At 47.7% G+C, this 20,674-nt stretch overlaps 2 protein-coding genes across 2 annotated transcripts; one reads left to right on the top strand and one right to left on the bottom strand.

Annotated features, from left to right (window-relative positions):
* Window positions 1-1,230: 1,230 nt before the first annotated feature.
* On the bottom strand, window positions 1,231-7,438 carry LOC135830007 (F-box only protein 16-like). The gene is made up of 5 exons (XM_065342396.1): window positions 6,780-7,438; window positions 5,842-5,877; window positions 5,353-5,537; window positions 3,968-4,345; window positions 1,231-2,139 (listed from the first exon to the last, which is right to left on the bottom strand). Exons 1-5 carry the CDS (start codon window positions 7,053-7,055, stop codon window positions 1,704-1,706), a joined length of 1,311 nt encoding a protein of 436 aa, XP_065198468.1. The 5' UTR covers window positions 7,056-7,438; the 3' UTR covers window positions 1,231-1,703.
* Window positions 7,439-12,179: 4,741 nt separating this feature from the next.
* LOC135829494 (uncharacterized) lies at window positions 12,180-14,707 on the top strand. The gene has a single exon (XM_065341899.1). The coding sequence runs from the start codon at window positions 12,231-12,233 to the stop codon at window positions 14,250-14,252; it is 2,022 nt and encodes a 673-aa protein (XP_065197971.1). The 5' UTR covers window positions 12,180-12,230; the 3' UTR covers window positions 14,253-14,707.
* The last annotated feature ends 5,967 nt before the right edge of the window (window positions 14,708-20,674 follow it).

The following is a 20,674-nucleotide window of genomic DNA, read 5'->3' as shown; positions in this document are numbered from 1 at the left end:
CTCCTTTCTCCACTGCTTCATGGCTCTTGCTTTTGACGAATCCTAATGTCGGCAGACCGCAAAACTGACTGGGGTATGAGACATTAAACGACCTGACACCAGTGACCTAGGTCCAACACATCCGCGAAGTGCGAGCCAAAACCTTCACATTGGAAGGCTCAGGTGCGGAATGCATGGTACGATGAGGGGATGGAAATTGCAACGAAGTCTGATGATGTACGCGAGTCACATGCATGTCCCTGGCAACAAAGAATGTCGAAAACTACAGGATAATAACGAGACTAGTAAGACCATTGGACGCAACTCACTCAGCAGTGTGAGATCGGTGGATTCCATTGCTTCGCGCAAGCTGCTGCATCGCGCTGTGCCGCGAATTCGTCGAAGCAACTGATCATCAGATGTAGACCTACCGATAATCGGATAACCTATAGACTACAAGTACATGTACAAGCAGCACGTTAGTTGCAGACTAAGGGCGCGTTCGAATTGTCACTCTTTGACTTTTCGAGGAGTTCCGTTTTTCTGAAGAGGTGGCCTTATTATTCGCCTCTTCAGAAAAACAAAACTCCTCGAAACTCCACAACCTCATCCGATGGGAGAGGTGGATTAGTTCCGAAGAGTGTGGAATAGCTACATGTACATCGAAATGGTCGATCTAATCGGACGTCATTATCGTCATAACCATTCCACTGAAAACCTCTAAACTGATAGAAGCCGTTCTGTTGCCAGTATTGGATCACTTAAAATACTAGTCATCTCTTTTTTTTAAATTGTTCGACAAGTTGATGAAGACAATTCTAAGGCTCATGTCTCAGACTCCTTATTCATCACATTCATTAACCGTTCACGTGTTTGAACTACATGATTGTACATGTACATGCATGAACGGCGGTATTAGGGTACTTTACTTTCGGTTGGTCTGTCTGGTTTGGCAGATTCCTATCATTAATGTTGCACTGGATCTGTCGGAAGAAAGGGTTACCAAAGAAACAGAAAAACCAATATTGCTGCTAGATAGAGTGCAGTCATCATCACTCTGCGCTTTCTTTCAGTTTGGGTTTCACAAAGTTTCACAACTTTTTTTTAAGGCTATCACTGTTTGGCTGCTCCAGCCGCTGGGGTCCCCGGAGTGTTGAGAATTATGTTCTGGGCACTCCAAAATCAGTGCCGGCCAATCAAACACGACTGGTCTAAACAATCCTGTTCCGGGTTGCACCACTCAAACACGCCTTTAGAATTTGTCTCCAATATTGCTTGACAGGAAACGTGAAATGTTTCTTAGTTTGCTGGGCATCTCCTGTGATCCCAGTTTAGCTACCCGGAACCATGAAGTCGTAAAATACCGGGACCAAATCTAGAACATTATCTTTTCGCTTTAATTATAAATGTAATCATAGCAAAACTGTCCACTGCAAAGGGTTGTTTATCATTCCTCTGCAAGTTGAAGTGTCTGCAATAAAAGGGAAGGCTATGCCAAAAAGAGACTCCTTCTCAACATCAAATCGTGGTGGAATCAGTCAACAAGCGGGATATCTCATTCGCACTTTCTGCTAATAGTAACGGCGCCCTACTTTGAAACGAGTAGCAGCATCAAGATATTATGTATTCAGTCACGTGTAATATTTGCATAGCGCACAAGTTAGTTTGCAGTAAAGGCTTGTGTTGTGTGTGCATTGTACTTAAACGTACAAACACGCTTGTTGTTACTCTGTGGCAGGGTCAGCGGTCTCGTCACCATCTACGAGTGCTTCGCTCCCTGCATCTGGGGATCTACCAGCTTCAGGTTGATCCATAACGGCTTCCACGGGTCCCGGCGAGGCGTGCTCTTTCTTCTTCACGGCTTCCACCACGGCTTGACGGTGCTTTTCGATGCGCTTGAATGTCTTGAGCCGGTCCTGTGCAGTGGTTGTAGCCCCTGCTTTGCTGCCTCGGCGTGGTTCAAGCGTCTTGCCGTAGAACGATATGTCGTCTTTTGCGTTGTACCGTCGGTAAGTGCTGGCCTTAGTCGGTTGCGAGATGGCCGCCAAGTCGACGGGTCCCGACTTCATCAGCGCTTTGTTCGTGTCGCTGGCTGCCTGTCCGACGGCCGCGGTCTGGCCAGGAATGCACGGTGCTTGCGACGGCGAGTGATCTCCAGTCCTGAATTCAGGAAAGAGGGGAAAATGGTGATGCATGTTCAGTAAAACCTGTAACTAAAGACCACTGTGACGAGCGACCAGCCTGGTACTACAGACCACTTCGCCAGGCACGGATGATCTCACATTCATATAATAATTATGGTTGTGCGGTGCAAACCTCTAACAAAGGACCACCTGCCACTAAAGACCACTTTATCTGGCACCAAGGGGTGGTCGTTAGTCACAGGTTTTACTGTACTAAACTAGTACTTGAGAACTGAATGCCCCTGAAATGAAGTGTACTTTCGTACATGCCTCAGTGTGTCTCCACCATGAGATTTGTTTAGGAGACATGCTTGTGCACAGCCCCACAGAGACAAAATACCGGGGGGGGGGGGGGGGGGAGAGTTGTCAAAGCAGGACAGGAGACAATAGGGCTTGAAAGTGATGACGTCAAAAACGGCCTGGGAGTAGTAAATTGACATCAGATTTCTATTTTGGATCCACTAAGGTGTGACTTTGCTATTGCCTCAGTATGTGGGTGCATAGCAACCCACTCATGTCGTATGCAGGTGCAACTTTTACTTCGCCACCAGTTGTCTCCCCGCCCCCACTAGCCAAATCAGTCAGTTTCACTGGCAACATCACCTTGCTGTGAGTGAGACCGCTTGAAATGTGCTTGGATCCATACAAAAACTGGATCCAGGTGGATCCAGTTTTCGAATTTTTCAAATTGTTGCTATGCCATTGCTATGGAGTGACGTAGCACTTTCAAGCCCTATGCAGGTGCAGGGCAAGAGTAGGCACTAGTGCAGATGGGGTTTTCTGTACGAATGTATGCTGCATGCAGTACACCAGCACTACTGCGGTGCATACCGAAAAAGACAATTGAGACTGAGAAAGGCCGATAGCTTGGGTTGAGAAAGCAGTATCAAAGGAATTACAAATGATGCAAATTTCAACTCCATAACGTCCCGTAGAAGTGCAGAGCACCAATTGCTCTTGCCATTCAATGCTGTAACAGGGGCGTCACCGGACCCCTTCACAGGGGGATGCACAGGAATTTTGCACAGGAAAATTGAGTATGACACTATTCTTCGCCTTGGGGGTGTCTTGCCGAAAAATAGCTTGAGCAGTTCATGGCGGTCGACTGCAGCGCTAGTGCATAGTCATAAATGGGTGACAGTGTAAAGAAGGGCAATCGATATCGAAGCATAACAGCATTGCCGCATGCCAGTTCTTCGTCAGGTCCCTCATCGTCCGATTCCTCTGGCCCAGCTGCAACAGTAATGGCTTCGTCGCCTCGCCTCACTTCTGGGTTCGCATTCCTCCGAAAAATTTCGCTGATAGTGAGCTGGCCAGACGCTTTCCTTTTTCGAGAAGACGACATTTTGAGAGGAAACAGCTCCAAAGACTCTTCAAGTGTGGTGAGACTGGTGACCTGACTAACTTACTTGCGACCACACTGAATTATTGACTTCTTCTGTTTCAAACAAACATCCAGCACGCAGCCGCAGCATGCAGTACGCTTTTCATCATAACCAGGAGTTCGCAAAAAACCAAGGTCGAATTTTTTAGGGGGGTGCACGTGCCCCCCGTGCCCCTCACGGGTGACGCCCCTGTGTAATAACTGTCCATTGACAGCTGAGCAGCTAATTGTACAGTACAGACTCAATGAGTACCCCGGTGAGTTTGTCCAAAGCACTGACCTTCCAAAGAATAGTTCGACTTTACGCAGGCATACACAGATCAACCACCACACCACTGAATGCTGCTGCTTACCCCTCTTGATCATGCACAGATCACCAAACATTAGTACACGCAGCGTGCCAACACACTCGAAGTCTTACCGCGACAGTTTAGGGTCCTTGTGCAGCCGCCTGGACAGCTTTTCCAAGTCGGCCGGCTTAGGGTCCGGGTCACGCCAGATAGGTGGCTTAGCTGGCGGTTGCACTAGTGACGCCGCCCTTCTACTCTTCGCCTGCTCTTTTCTCCTCCGTGCCGCCGCCTTGGCTGCAGCTTCTTCCTCTTCCGCTGCCTTCTTTGCCGCCGCTGTCAACCGCAGAGTGTCGACCTTCATGACGTACAGTCGCTTCCACGCTCCCTGTTCAAACTCGCTGGGCTGGTAGGGCAGCTGCCAGGAGAAGCGCGCGCACTTCGGAGCCCACAGTGCGTCCATGTCGCACAGCAGCTTCCAATACCAGCATACTGAGCAACACCTGCACAAGCTGAACAGCAACAACAACAACAACAACAATACAGAGAAGGCAAAACAAGTTTTCAGTATCTACAGGAGCCTCGTTCAAAGACGGATAACAGGCTACTTGACAGTGAATTTTGATTTCGATGCACAGGGCTGGTGGAAGCCGGTTTTGATTAGTCCGGTCATACCCTAGCCTTTCATTCTTTGTATATGATAGGGGGGGGGGGGGGGGGGGATGCACTACACACATGACCTCCTCCGGCAGTAGTTAACACACGCCGTTGGCCAAAAAGTTGACCGTCCCACCATGGGCTAACCAACCAGACCAGTTCCGCCGGGCTTCATACACGAGGGCTGCCCAGACCATTAGATACTTCCCGTAGAGCATTTTGATTTGTAATATAAAAGGCATTGCCAGCCCAGTCAAAGACTAAGGGTTCAAGTACAGTCCTGCTCAATGAAATCAAGATGCGTCGCTCAAGTTTACGCCTGGCACCAGTCCGTAGCCCATTGTTCGCTGGTCTAGGGCTGCGTCACGCCCGGCACGCATTTGAGTGACCCGACTGGATTTCATTGAGCAGTAGTCTGGATGGCAGTCTTGAATCAGTCAAGTGAGAATTCAAGTCGGCAGGAATAGCGCAAGCTTCCACATAGGGAGCAACACACAATTAACCTCTTCTTCTTCTTCTTCTTCTTCTTCTGTACATGTAGTAGAAAAGGTGCAGTTCAAGCATCCCCAACCTAGCTAATCTACAGTATCTAGAGACACCAAGCCAGGTGTAGACAAGGGATAACTGGGAAGTTTGCTATACAGCCACCAGCTGCAGCTTGTTCATTGCAAACAATGATATTCCACACGGAACAACATGAACACGCAGTAATAGTAGTGTACAGTACAAGCACATTTTAAAAGGGGTTCGAAAATGACAATACTACTCCATGTGGAGTCCCTTCTATCTCTGGTGGAATCAAACAAAAAGCGTATTGTTTGCAGCCCCGGTAACAAGGTACCCTTTTCAGGAGAGACATTACCTTCGTGGATCCAGGAACGAAAAGATATAGATTGAGATGCAACGCGGAAGAACTCGCGTGAAATCGACGCGATCGGACCTTTGCCTCTCCACCGCTGCATTGATGTAGGTTACTTGATGTGCGTTGAACATTGGTATGAGAGTGGATAGGCAGATCTCACGCTGTCCATCGCTCCAGTTAGTAAACTTGCAGGGTGAACATGCACAAAACACACACCGAACACGAAAACAGAGCAATAGATAGACAGCCGGTTTTAATCTTCATGGCGTCATACCGACAACCTCCCCCCCCCCTCCCCCCGCCAGACACACACACACAGCATATAACACGTTTGACAGTAGAGCAGAATTAAAAATAGAAGAAGACAGCATGACTTGTTAAGTTGTTGGCAATGCATACATTCATACAGAGCAGCTTTGTCTCTGTGCATGACCATCATCAAACACCACCACAACCAAAATCCACTGTTAGGATGCCACGGCAACCTACCCAATTGCGTAGTAGAGCCATGCGCTCTGTGAACAACTGCAAATGAACATGATACAGCAAACATGAAAAGACACTTTTTTTAATAACTTTGAAACTCCACTGTAGCCTTGTCATATTTTCAGTATACCCAACTCGCAACACACAAACAGTCCTTTGGCTACACCACGTACAGTTGAAATTGTCCAAATTTTCACCCAGGAGGGCATCATCAGGGATCTCTGATGATGCCCTGATGATGCAAGGACTGTTTTTGTGTTTCGAGTTGGGTGTACTGAAAATATGAAAAGACACACTAGCGTAATTGTCAGATTTTTCACTTGACTGAGCATGGCGGAGTGGAGAGTTGGTGTTGCCCCATTGGTTTTCTAATGGGCCCTTAGTATACACCGTGCCGGTGTCAGCGGATCTTCTAATGGGTGCTAGGTATGCGGCGTGAGTCGCTAGTGCAAGTGTAGCGCCGTGCCGTGAGTCCCAGACTTTGCCAAAGCATCTCAACTGATGATGTTATCGTATAACCTCGTTACTTGCTGTGAGCTGTGCTTGGTGAAATCAGTCTAGCCTGTTCGTTCTTCCGCACTCCTTTCTTCGGCGCCCGATAGCATCGTAGTGTATTATCACTGGGAACTGGTGGAGTTCACTGCAGTTGAGCACTCTCATGTGGGGTAGTGCCTTTGCTGTTTGCATTACGCAGAGCTCACTGACTTGTCAGTTTGAGCACTCTGGCAAGGTACGTTTGGGCCTGAAATCTGGCTTTGGAAAATTTATTTTTCATTGCCGTCAGGTTCGGCCTCATTTTCTCTGTGCTGCGCTGATGAGTCTACAAAGGACGAAACCGTTCTGTGGGCAGATTGAGACCTATTTCATTTCCCAATGCTCACCTATTTCTTTACAAATATGTACGTTGACTAACACTGGAAATTCACTGTTTGATCTCATACCTGTTGATTGGTAGCAGCGTGGTTTAGTGGCGTCCACGCACTCTTCTCAACCCCACTACTACTACTACTTGTACCGGTACTTGTACCTCGGCTGGCAGCGACAGCAGCAGCCGCAGAAACATTGGCGGACACACCGACACTGCCGTTGCTGCCTTGCCGATGAAACGAGCCATCTCTTCGGTGAGTCCGCGACGCGCCGTTCTGGACCGAGGACTGACGAACAGCGGGGTTCTTACCGGCACGGACTGGATTGGTGGCCGTTCGTGGTTGGTTCATCTCCCAGTCGCTTCCGCAGAGGCGCTCACAGATCGCCTGGCCTCACGTCGTACACACATGACGCATTGACATAGCTGAAACTCACCAACAAAATTGCTGAATCAGTGAATGAGTTCTCATTGAACTTGAAAAGGGACCTGTCGACGAAATATTCAATTTACAGTTACGAGAGAACACGACTCAACAAGCAAATGAGCGGTCCCGCCACATGTGAACGAGCAAGCTGAAGTAACACGTTAGTTGAGCACTATTTCGGACGGGGTTCAGCAGCAGTCTTTGCGAGGGTGTGAAACGGCTTCACTCACGCTTCACCATTGTCATTCGGGGCTGATTGAAAATTATACGAACTCGTTCTTCTTCGACTCATTTTGTCCCTTCATTGGCTCGTCTGTAATGAGTGCACTGAGAGAGCAACATACAGGATAGACCTGTCAAACCCGCGGCGTGCGAATCGGCATCGGCGGCCGTGCAGAGAAGATTTGAAACCTGACAACTCCACAGTTACAGCAGTCGACAGCAACAGTTGCCTAGTGAACCACCGTCCACAGTGGATCGATTTCAGTTGGAGTGACTGCAGACAGTCAGTCTACACGAGCGTCAGGACAGTAGGGAACGTTGCAAGACTGTGTAAAATGGACAAAATAGACATGGTTAGCATTTTACCGTTCACGCTATTTTCGACGGTCGGCCTGTATCGTTTTTTGTGTGTGTGTAGACATGGGCAGGGAGACGTTCAAGACATGGTTAGCATTTCGGTTTCTGAGTTCTGACACATCGACTTGTGACGTTACCCTAGTTGGAATCTTACCGTTTCGTTCTCCCGCTAAACAGAGCTTTCTATCGTCGAAACGGTACCAAACCGACGGTATTTTGGGTGTTGGGTACGAGTACCGTTGGATTTAGCGCGAACGGTAAAATAGCCATGCCTACACACACAAAAAATGGTACAGGCCGACCGTCGAAAATAGCGTGAACGATAAAATGCTAACCATGTCTAATAGTAGAGATATTCACCGACCCGTTGGTTGCTTCGAAGGAGCGGAGCTCAGACAGTGGGATTAGGCGACCTGATGGTACGAGTGCAGGTACAGGTAGGCGACAATAAACCAAAAAACTTTGAAAAAAGTGTTCAGCCAAGACGAGAACCTGATCCGTTTTTAAAGGTTAACAAAGAGCGGTCAACCGCAGAGTGCACGGACGGCTGGGCTTTGAGGTTGCGCCACTCCTCAAGCGGTGTAACTGGAGTTGGGTCAATGCATGTGGGGTCATTATGCTTTGTTGCTGGACCCTTTGGATATGGTCATAGGCGCATAGCCATGTAATGCTCAGATCTGCACGACTTGGCCATTACAAGTACACGTGTATGTGTCAAACATGTGCCATCATGTAGTATACAATCTGATGTGTAGAAATCATGTAAAAAGGACTGATTTTTAACAACTACTGTGTTTTGCCTTCAAAGAACGTTTGACAAACTGCCTGAAACGTACTCAGTGTTTGATGTTTGCTTAGTTAGGTATGAAACATTGAGTAACAATGTATTCCAATCGACCCCTCCCTCCTCCCTCTATATTTCTGTCTGTCTCTCTGTCGGTCTGCTTGTCCGTATGTCTCTCTCTCTCTCTCTCTCTCTCTCTCTCTCTCTCTCTCTCTCTCTCTCTCTCTCTCTCTCTCTCTCTCTCTCTCTCTCTCTCTCTCTCTCTCTCTCTCTCTCTCTCTCTCTCTCTCTCTCTCTCTCTCTCTCCCTCTCTCTCTCTCTCTCTCTCTCTCTCTCTCTCTCTCTCTCTCTCTCTCTCTCTCTCTCTCTCTCTCTCTCTCTCTCTCTCTCTCTCTCTCTCTCTCTCTCTCTCTCTCTCTCTCTCTCTCTCTCTCTCTCTCTCTCTCTCTCTCTCTCTCTCTCTCTCTCTCTCTCTCTCTCTCTCTCTCTCTCTCTCTCTCTCTCTCTCTCTCTCTCTCTCTCTCTCTCTCTCTCTCTCTCTCTCTCTCTCTCTCTCTCTCTCTCTCTCTCTCTCTCTCTCTCTCTCTCTCTCTCTCTCTCTCTCTCTCTCTCTCTCTCTCTCTCTCTCTCTCTCTCTCTCTCTCTCTCTCTCTCTCTCTCTCTCTCTCTCTCTCTCTCTCTCTCTCTCTCTCTCTCTCTCTCTCTCTCTCTCTCTCTCTCTCTCTCTTTCTCTCTCTCTCTCTCGCTCGCCCTATCTCTCTATCCGTCTTTCTCTAGGCGGTCTAGTCTCCTCCACCACCAATGCAAACGGCTGGAAGCAAGCAGTGGCAGTGAACACGAATGCGTCCATGAGAGCTGCTGGTGTGGGTAATGGATGCTTCCTAGGTCTTCCGCGTTTCGGTTTCAGTTGCTGCGCGCTTAGTGGAAGTATGGAGTCCCCCCAGGACAGTGGTGTATGTTGAATTATGTGCTGGTCAGTATTACCAGCATACCGACATGCATATTGTCGGCATTAAATTTTAGTTGTAGATCAAATGACTCAGGTGGTGGGTTGACAGGACAACCTTCCGCACCGCGTACCGGTCCGTGCACGCACGCATCGTTGCAAAGACGGGTACAGAGTGTGCTGCAAGGTACATGTACATGTGTGTGCGACGAACGGCGGATTTGACTGCACGACACACAGTGTGATCGCCTCCTGTCCTTTCTACGGCAAACATACCGGTACACTGAAAATAGACGGGACTACAAACAGGACCAAGCCAACAGAGACTTTTAAGTGCGTTCAATGGACAACTACTTCTGCAACAAGGACTCCGGATAGCCATTCATGAGCACAGACAGGAACCGTGAGAAAGTTAAGTTCTTCCTGCAGCTTCCTGGAACAACACATCCTCTTCGCTGGATCTATGAGGTTTCTCTTTACTGTATATTGCACTGATATATTCACTGGTTTGAGGGAAAGACACAAACGGGAAAGATCTGAAGAAAACATTGACTGTCACCACCAGGACTCGAACCAGGGACCCTCGCTTGTAGCCAGCGGTTTATACTGACTGAGAGGAACAATACTAGTCGAAAGCAATGCACTGGCCAGTAAATGTGGGTTTACGATAATTGCGCCGAAGCTAGAACATCACGATTCGTCTTCTCAACAAGCACACCCAGGAACGAGACTTTGTTACTGTTAGACGGTTCATGCTCACACGTGAAACGAAGGGCAGGATGGAGACACACACTGCTACGATCTTCACTGTCAATAAGGCAAATGAGTCATCCACAAAACGCATGCAATGATCATGCCACAGAGACTCGTCACTTTTCGGCTCACAAAACCCAAAATATAATATTATTGATTTTACGAACACTGGAGCAAGAGGCGAACCCATAGCGACACCATCAACTTGCTTATACAGTCATGTACAATCATGTAACTTGTTGTTGGTTTGACGGCATGAGACAAGGTGGAGGACACCGTGTTCGGAAACAGTGACCTTACTACAACCATCCACTGTTTCCCAACACGGTGTCCTCCACCTTGTTTCATGCTCTCAAACCAACAACATGTACATGTCATGTGTATGTGAACTGAAGCAAGGGTTATCTAATACCAGTCATGTACATGTACATGATTTCTGATACAACATGATTCCTGACGAGTGTTGTGCGAGAACTCATCTTCACTATTGCATCTTCTATCCATTTTTGTTACTGCACCTTTCATTCATTTATTGACATCGTCTAAAACAGTGTACAACCGAAGGCCGCTACATCTGGACTAGTCACTGAAGAATATTCCTATAAACCAATATCCAGAGTTACTGTTGTCCAATGATCGCTCTAAATAAATAGTGCGTGAAACTCGGAGTTAACCCTTTACCGGCAAGTGCATTTTGTATATGAAATCCATAACATTGAGAAGGATGCCAATAACTCACAACGAGGGCACATTTTGTAAGTGCAAGTTATGTTTTCTTGGAAGTCTGGTACTACTTCTTGACGATGGAAAAAATTATTTTCACATACCACATACATACGCTACTAAATTGGCACCTATACGTCTAAACACGGAAATTGTACACAATGCAAATCGTCAGATTCCGACATTGACATGAAACTGCCAAAACAAGTCGACTTCAGAGCGGAAACGGACGCCATAGCCATCACAGACTTCAGTGGCCGTGCCTCGCTCGCAATTGCGAGCAGCATCGCCCCAAAATCGCTGCCCGATGGCTCCGTAAGGTCGTGCGCAAGTCGCGCAGCGCTGCCGTCACTCAGGTACGTAGAAAGTCGATGGCCTAAAATTCCGTCTCTGGAAGACTGTCGACACGGGGATCACTCTCCTTGGCTTCCACACCATAAGCACCATCAGATTCTTCCAGGTACATTACGACGACATCGTCTTCAGCGGCTGGAGCTCCCGATATTTGCGTGAGAATTTACTTGGCGTGCGCTCCGCTCCGCAATTTGAAATTCGCTTGCATCGGCGGCTGGAACGAAGTATTTATCTATCTGTCGTGGGTCCCAGAGCGAAGGTCTGCTAGGTCCTCGTCGGAGAAGTCATCTGAGGACGAAAGGAACTCACTGCGCAAGAGGAAATGCACCTGACGATGTTTTGACGGAGGCAGACGGCATTGTCGGCGCGCGTGTATTTCCGTAAATTTTCGATCGCGCAGTTCTCAATGAAATCAAATGGGACACGCGTAGATCTCTTCAGCTACGGATAGGATCATACCTAGGCTGTGTGAGGGCCACGGGAAATCCCCGTGGGCTGATGCTTCCTGTCATACCAGGCATGGTTTTAGTATGCATGTCGAATGCGTCGTTTACGACGCATTCAAGTATGGGGCTGCCGGTAAAGGGTTAAAACACTTTTTTCATCCTCATAATTGAGCCCTGTGATGAGAAAAGGGACCAAATGGCTGTCAGCTGACAGTTGAGTACAACGCGTTTGAAAGTGGGCACTTGAAAAATCGCTGATTTTCGACTGCATTCGCTTGGATTTGGAATAACTTTAGAAGGGTTTTGTGCAATTCAATGCGGTAAAAACGAGTGCAGAGCTGCTTTGGTGGCCTTTCTGTACGTATTTCGATCGTCACAATCGGCCCACGCATGGCAGAGAACGGTGTACGTGACATGCAGGCTACGCGTCCGCGAGCTGCCCTTGCAAAGAGAAAATCTTTGAACATCACTTCAGATTTTTCTTTCTCGTTCTGCTTAGAAATTTGTTTGCAAACATGTCGATCCCAACATTTACCGTTGATGCGAGTCTCAGGGAAGCTTTGACAGAGCTAGATAGAGAGTTTTTGGGCATCGAAGTGGAGATTGCCGAGTCAAGTGATGATTCTGACAGGGAGTTGTCGTTGGAGTTGTCAGAACTATCCTCTTCCTCTGATGAAGACGGCGATGATCGGGAAGACCACTTTTTGGACGAGTCACTCGATGTGGATGCAGTTGCAGCATCATACCTCGGCGAAGAGTCAGCGCAGGCTGCAGAACCAGCGCAGGCTGCAGAACCAGCGCTTGCTGAGGCGGCAGCTGCGGAAGAAATAACTGTGAACTGCGGGTGCAGCAAAAAGTGCTTGGACAAGTTTGATGCAGAAGATGTTCGACTGCTGCAGCTCAACATCGCAGAAATGGAGAAAGGGGAGAAGGAGCTGGTGATTTTGGGCCTTCTTGAGTCATCCAAGTACTCTACTGACACCACGACTCATGGGAAGAAGAGAAAGAAGCAATGGCATCGGTATACTTACCAAGGCGAAGAGGTTTGCGCCGGTGGATTTCGATTGCTGTACAACATCGGATCGAAGCAACTAAAAAATCTGAAAAAACACTTGGAGGAGAATGGGCTGGTGCCACGGACCCATGGCAATGTCGGCAGGAAGCCTAAACATGCTTTGTCGTACGATACTGTGTCTGCCGTTGTGCAATTTCTAAAAACTTACACTGAGCGCTTCGGCATACCACAGCCAGCACCGACTCGAGGGCGAGCTGGAGCACCGCCAACTTATCTGCCAGCGTCATCAACGGTTAAATCCATCCACAAGTGCTATGTGACCTCATTAGAGGAATCAGGCATCAGGGCTGTGGGCTACCACACATTTCGGTCCGTTTGGCTTGACTGCTTGCCAAACATTCAGATTATGACGCCGCGCACTGACGTATGCTCGCGCTGTGAGAATTTCCGCCGACGGATTCAGGAAGCACGGACGGAACCCGAGAAGAGTGCAGCATGCGATGAATTCAAACAACACCTCGACGCAACGCAAGCAGAGCGTGACTACTACCGTCAAGCGACACTACAGGCCCGGGCAGAGCTTGATGCATGTACGACTATCCAGCAGCAGCTGAGCCAGCCATGTTCACGCGATCTGCACCACCCGCACTACACGTTCGACTTTGCCCAGAACGTGGCACTGCCGCAGTCGGCACGTCAGGAGGGCCCCCTGTACTTTAAGGCACCTCGTAAGGTGCAAATATTTGGTGTGAACAATGAAGCTGTGCCTCAGCAGGTCAACTACCTGATCGACGAGTCAGACACCATCGGGCAAGACGGCAAGTCGAGTCATGGTCCGAACGCGGTGGCCTCCATGCTGCACCATTTTTTTTCATTCTATGGACTACATGAGAAAGGCTGCCTCCTGCACTGTGATAATTGCGCAGGCCAGAACAAGAATCGGACTATCGTAGCGTATTTCTGCTGGAGGGTGATTATGGGACTGCATGACCGTATTGAACTGTCCTTCATGTTGACTGGCCATACCCGGTGCCTTGTCGATGGCTGCTTTGGCCTGCTGAAGCAAAAGTTCCGGCGTAGCGACTGCTACACCATGGGGCAGCTGGTGGCAGTGGTCAATGAAAGCGCATCTTGCAACAAGGCCCAGCTGATTCCTGGATCTGGTTTGGAATGGAGAGCCTGGGATACATTTCTGGCTCAACATTTCAAGCCAGTGAAAGGAATCCGCAAGGTTCAGCACATGGTATTCGACGCAGCTAAGCCCGGTATTGTCAGTGTCAAGGCATCCCTGGAAGACACCTACAGCGATGTGGAGGTGCTCACCACGTCTAAAGACGCCCTTGTTGCCGCAGGGATGCCCCCAGTCCTTCAAGCACCAGGACTATCCGAACAACGACAGCAATACCTCTATAATCAGATCCGCCCGCATGTGCCTGACCAATTCCAGGATGAGCTCTGCCCGAAGCCAGCTGTGCATGTGTCTGCTAGTGCCGCTACTAGTGCTTCTCCGGTGGAGGAGTAATGTAACAGACTCTGCTACCTCACGGCTACTTCAAAACTTTTTTAATGCCAAATTGCTGCTGGTTGTATATTTTCTTGCTGTATTTTTAATGTCTCGGGACGTGGACTTGCTCCATCTTTGTGTGTTTGATGGTGGTGGCATGCCAGTATTACCTTGTACAGTTTTTCCTCTTGGCCCAGTCAAATGTCAGTGTCAATTGCCAGTAACTACAGGCTGTGTGCAGGCTCAAACATTCCCATACATTTCGTGTCGATAAGTCCTCAAAGTTTTGTATGATCCTGTTCTTCGTATGGCTGCAAAATATCTGAAAAGACACTTAGAAGATTGACCGTAGCTTTGTCAAAAATTGAGATAATTCAGCTCTGTTTTTTGCATCGTTTTCTGCATGAAACCAGCTTTCTTCTGATGTTTAGAGCTCGGTTTGAGTAAAAAAAGCCATTTGGTCCCTTTTCTCATCACAGGGCTCAATTATTATTGTTTGAACTACATGCACATGCACATGCACATGTGCATGTGCATGTGCATACTACATGTACATGCACATGCACATGTGCATGTACATGTGCATGTGCATGTACATGTAGATGTAGTATGCACATGTGCATGTACATGTAGATGTAGTATGCACATGTGCATGTACATGTAGATGTAGTATGCACATGTGCATACTACATCTACATGTACATGTACATGTACATGTACAATCATGTACATGTACATGACAATCATGTACATGTAGTACATGTATGTACATGTAGTATGCACATGTGCATACTACATGTAGCTCTGCTTTTCGGTATTGAGCACTCTATTGGATAGCCTGGAACCTCTCTGTTTTACTACTGAAGTAGTAGTACATGTACATTTGTATAGTGGCCTGTAAAAGTACCTTGTTGATGTTGGATTTGTGTGTGGGTGTACAATGTACATGACATGTATTATGAACTGAGTTGTGGGAACGGTTATGCACGTACGTTGTACATGATTGTCAAGAAGTGGCCGGCCGGCATCAGTGTGCGTGCGTGGTTCACTAGTAGTGGCAGTGGGACACTTTCGAGTTCGCTGCTACATAATCATTCATCAGTCGAGTCATGTACATGTACTATTATCCAGGTACATGTAGTCTAGTACAATGATGTATGTACTACATGACTGAAGAATGATGACAAGCAGCTAGGGATAATAAAACTATTATAAATTTCCTTCCCCTCTTGGACCTTTTCGAACCTGAGCCTTCCAAGCTGGAAGGTTGTTGGTTTGCGCCTCGGAGGAGTGTTGGAGCTCATCGACTTGTTTTATTCAAAGCAAGAAGAATAATAGCAAGAAGGTACAAGAGAAGAGCTAGAGAGAAAAGGGAAACCAAGGAGGAGTCCAGGTGAAAAAGTTAAAAAATAAAGATAAGAACATTGAAAGGATGGGTCACGCAATTCGGTTAATTCCCATCGTGGATAGGTAAGGCCAAAACAAATAATGACCTTGTTTCCGGTCGCCCGACCGGGCCACTTTTTCCCAAATTCTGAAACTTTTTTTGGTCCCAAATGTATACAAACGGTGGCAATGCCATGTGTGCAAGTGCACTCAACGAGTCATAACTCAGTCAAATCTCAACCGAATTCCACAATCGAAACACCTACAAGGTAGCAGAGATTCTCAGCTGTCGGCTCGAAAATCTCCGGGGTCGATACGAGCTAGAATAACAGAGCTGGAAGGACTCGAACTGTTTGCTTGATTTCTCAGAATGTACGAAAACAGGAATACACCCCATGCTGTACAAGAACAGTGAGTCAGTCAACTAACTTTGACATTGATCCTTGCCATGATATATGTACAATTATGTACATGTGTAGGTGCTCTTGTCCATCAATACCACAACGATTGAGGAACCAAAAAAAAGTATCCAAAAAAAGTTTCATTCCGGCCGACCGAGTCTCCTTTTTGAGGGGTTGCCGACCGGAAACAAGCCTATTTTTTGTTTAGGCCTAAGGATAATCCGCGATATTCATGTTAAAACAAAATGGCGTCACGATTTATTGAAAGTGGTATAGTTGGTGGTACGAGTGTTCAAACCCATTTGAACTTCATACTGTTCGTCTTCTTTTTGACATGCTCTCTTTCCATCGTCCTTAGCTTTTGTTTGTTGAGAGCTGTTTTGGCTTTCTCCTATACCACTGGGGGATGCCAAGTGATGGATTTGAGAGGCTGGTGATGGCTGTGAGCGAGAGTTTGCCGATCGGCGTCGTCCTCGCTATAGCGATGAAAATACTAGTTACTGCGCACCTGGCAGATATCACAACACGTCGGAGCGTCCAGGAGCAAAGGAATCTTGGGTTTTCACTGGAATCTAGTTCCTCCAGCATCGTGTAGCCCACCGTCGGTGAATGGCGGTCCAGAAAGGTCGAACCTGGTCTTCTGCAGCATCTCGCAGTCCTGCGAGGTACACTGAATACGCCTGTCATGTATTCTACAAATAAAAATCACGAAGTAGTGGACTTTACAGTGATGAGTCTATCCTGTATGCTGCAAAAGACGCAGGAAATGTGACTGGTGTCTGTACACTCAGTGACTGGACGCCAACACCCCAGTCTTCTCCTGCAGGATCTGTTTGACATTGACATTATGCAGTAGGTCAGCATTGACCTGGTTTGGCAGCTATCGTAATAGTATCTGCCTGGTTGGATGTAGCAGGTTGGTGTTTGCTCGTCGTCCAGTCGGGAATTTTCTTGTAACTCACGGTAGAGTACGCGCAGGGTTTGTGATCATCCCTGTTCACTTCAATATTATCAAACACAACGTTCCCTTTGTCACTCATCTTATCCTGAGTACTGAATTTGCTGACAATATTGCACCACACTTGTCACAACCTACCGCCACTGCTGGCGGTGGCGGCTGGTTCGTCAATGGCGGTGACCAGGCTGACTGACTAGCTTCGAGACAGCGGCCTCGTTGTCAACCCAGCGGCAGCCTAAAGGTTGATTTTATCGATCCAGCCTCAGCGCCATGTTGACGATGCCCTAGTGACTGTGTGTCATGGATTGCCTTGCCATCAGCGGTCATTGCCGTCCACCTTGATGCAGCCCTCAACAACTGGCTCAGCCCATTGGAGTCTCAAGTGGACAAAGTTGTTGCCAAAGTAGCTCAGAAGATTGGTGCATCGTGGTGTAGGTGAGCACATAACTAGGACTTCCCAGCGCCTATTTGTCCAGGCTGCGCCACTATGTGACATGCTGTACTGCACATTCTTTTCAGCACTGCAAGGCCGGCAGCTGGACCGACTGCAGGGGTCGCGCACATGCAGGCCGCCTGTTGCCAGTGCAGCATTCTGGAACGTTCCTTCCTTCTGAGATCCGTGGAATAATAACTTTCTTTGCTTCAAAGCAAGTTGCTTACCTTTCTGTTGTGCTCCCAGTGTCCTTACAACAATAACCTACAGCAATGTTTCATTTTCCTTTCCATTCCCCCAACCAATGAATACTACGATGTTGATTCTATTTCTTCATACTTTGGTGTGTGCCCGCGCACGCACGTGTGTGTGTGTATACCTCACTCGCCACTCGAAGTTCTGTTCCCCATCACTGGAACACTGCCTGTTCTTTCAGGACCTGCCATCATCTGCGGATGGGCATTCAATGAGTGTATTGTGTGTGTGTTTCATTCAGAATCAGATCCGCTATCGTTGCTATAAGAGAAAATCTGTGGGTTCACATCCAGTGCATTTTTAGATTTGCGTGCTTTTCTCGCCACGGGCGCATACATGGGACATTGTGTGTGTGTGTGCGTCTGTGTGTATGGGGATATTGTCTGTATCGGCTTTTGGTACTAATGTTCAGGTCTGTGCTTGCATGTGTGAACATGAAATTGTTCGGTTCTGTGCATGCTATTGCTATGTTGTATATTATTGTATGTATGTGTGCATTTCCACGAACAGTGTAGACGAGCGTGGAGAGTGCATTCATCCCTCATCAACCACTTCCCCTTGGGCTTACGAGAGTTTTTTCTGCGTACCTCTCATTTTTGTTTGTTTCTCTCTGATACTGTATTGATGCCGGTACCTGTACCTCGATGTGTTCCTCTATCTGCAGTCGCCTTTAACCTTCGGTCAAGTTAACGTTTATTGTGCTCTATTTATCGTGCGAATCAAAATAAACAATAATAACACAAGTCGTGCTAGAGTGACGACATGTGCGTGTAGTAGGGTTGATGCGATGGGACGTTATAATTAGGTGGAACACAACACACATTGGGCAGATTGATTGGGCATCATTGACTGTGCTCAGTCTAAACAGTGAACATAATAATTATCTCCAGTGACAGACTGTAGCGGCTAGCCTCCAATAGGTAGCTGGCACTAGTCGCTACTGCTTGTTTGACAGGTGCCGCCAGAACCCCTGTTGTGTCATGCTATAGATGCACATGCCCTGTTCTGGGGCATACTGAGGCACTTTGATTTTGTTGACTGCACTGATGTAGACAGCATCCAATAGTAGTACAGTGGTCCCTCTATAATCCGGCACCATTTGTGCCACGAAAATCTGCTGGATTAGGGAGGGTGCTGGATTAACAAATCTGATTTACTGCTGCAATGTACATGAAGGGGACATTTTGGCTACTGAAAATTGTGCTGGTTTATCGAGGGTGCTGGATTATAAAGTGCCGGATTAGAGAGGGACGACTGTACTCGTAGACCTTGGCTCGTTGTAGGTCAACCACCATCGCATGGATCGATCGGTGACTATGCACTTGGAGGTTGGAATAGCCCGCGCTGAACAGATCTTGCCATGGCCCAGGGAGTGAACTCGCTTACTCGACTATCCCGGTTTTAGTTAACCAGCATGAGTGGTGCAATTTGTCCATACCATGTTGCGAGCTCACAGTTGTTTGGGCAGGTTTTGAGCTGCACCACGAAACAAAGCGAAATAACAGCGTGACTGTAGAGCAGGGAAGCGGCGAGACGGCACTTCCAGGACGAGACAGGCAGTAGAGATGTGTTCACAGCACGAGCAACCGCTCAAACCCTGCCGGTACTCCACAGTTACAAGAAAATGTCGGACTGGACGACGCGCCAATGCAAACCTGCTACATCCACCCAGGCAGATAGCTGCCAAACCAGGCCAATGTCGACCCACTGCATACCGGTATGTCAATGTCAAACAGATCCTGCAGGAGAAGACTGGGATGACATTGGCGTCCAGTGTACGGACACCAGTCACATTTCCTGCGTCTTTTGCAGCATACAGGATAGACTCATCACTGTAAAGTCCACTACTTCGTGATTTTTATTTGTAGAATACATGACAGGCGTATTCAGTGTGCCTCGCAGGACTGCGAGATGCTGCAGAAGACCAGTTTCGACCTTTCTGGACCGCCATTCACCGACGGTGGGCTACACGATGCTGGAGGAACTAGATTCCAGTGAAAACCCAAGATTCCTTTGCTCCTGGACGCTCCGACGTGTTGTGATATCTGCCAGGTGCGCAGTAACTAGTATTTTCATCGCTATAGCGAGGACGACGCCGATCGGCAAACTCTCGCTCACAGCCATCACCAGCCTCTCAAATCCATCACTTGGCATCCCCCAGAGGTATAGGAGAAAGCCAAAACAGCTCTCAACAAACAAAAGCTAAGGACGATGGAAAGAGAGCATGTCAAAAAGAAGACGAACAGTATGAAGTTCAAATGGGTTTGAACACTCGTTCCACCAACTATACCACTTTCAATAAATCGTGACGCCATTTTGTTTTAACACGCATACGGTCCATTGACATCACTACGCAAGAAGTAGGCCGTTATTATTTTAAAAAGTGTTGGAGCTAGGTGTCCGGTCGTTGAATGTCTCAGTACTCCTTGTCAGTTTTGTGCCATTTTGTCGCACGCGCTGACTGTACAAGATCTGGGTACGTAACACGTTGGTTGACAGTCAGAGCCGGGTTCAACACCCATAATAATTATGGTTCAAATGGCCTACAAGTGTAATGAGTAATGGACCGGGGCTCTACCAACCGTGGAAGGTTGTAGTAAGGTCACTGTTTCCTAACACAGTGTCCTCCACCTTGTTTCATGCTGTCAATCTAACAATAATTATTAATTATTATTCAATGATTGTACATGGCTGTGCTGATGTATGATTATTGTACTTGTACAATCATGAATCAACGATATTGTACATGTGTAGGGTATGCAACTACAACGATTACGACTGTTCGTGTACAGTACTTCACTGACATCAGGCACTATGACAGTACATGCTTTGTACATGCACAGACTTTTCGTTTGCTGACCAAACGACAGCACACGCAAATACTCCTAGGTTCCTGCCCAGTCACTGCATGCAGCCATGCCATGCGCCAGGGCAGGCACCGGACACGGATCAGCACATGTGCAGTCTGTCCAACTCCAGGCACTTGGCGCGGATCAAGAGGGCCCTG

This window comes from Sycon ciliatum, chromosome 13 (assembly GCF_964019385.1).
Source record: "Sycon ciliatum chromosome 13, ocSycCili1.1, whole genome shotgun sequence".
Classification (NCBI taxonomy): Eukaryota; Metazoa; Porifera; class Calcarea; order Leucosolenida; family Sycettidae; genus Sycon; species Sycon ciliatum.
The sequence above is the reverse complement of the archived record's forward strand: the minus strand, read 5'-3'. Positions and strand labels throughout refer to the sequence as shown.

Coding starts and splice junctions, on each gene's coding strand:
- LOC135829494 (XM_065341899.1), top strand. CDS start 12,231: ATGTCGATCCCAACATTTACCGTTGATGCGAGTCTCAGGGAAGCTTTG.
- LOC135830007 (XM_065342396.1), bottom strand. CDS start 7,055: ATGAACCAACCACGAACGGCCACCAATCCAGTCCGTGCCGGTAAGAAC. Junction 4,346..5,352: donor TCGTTCCTGGATCCACGAAG/GTAATGTCTCTC, acceptor GTTGCTGTTCAG/CTTGTGCAGGTGTTGCTCAG. Junction 2,140..3,967: donor AAGGACCCTAAACTGTCGCG/GTAAGACTTCGA, acceptor TCCTGAATTCAG/GACTGGAGATCACTCGCCGT.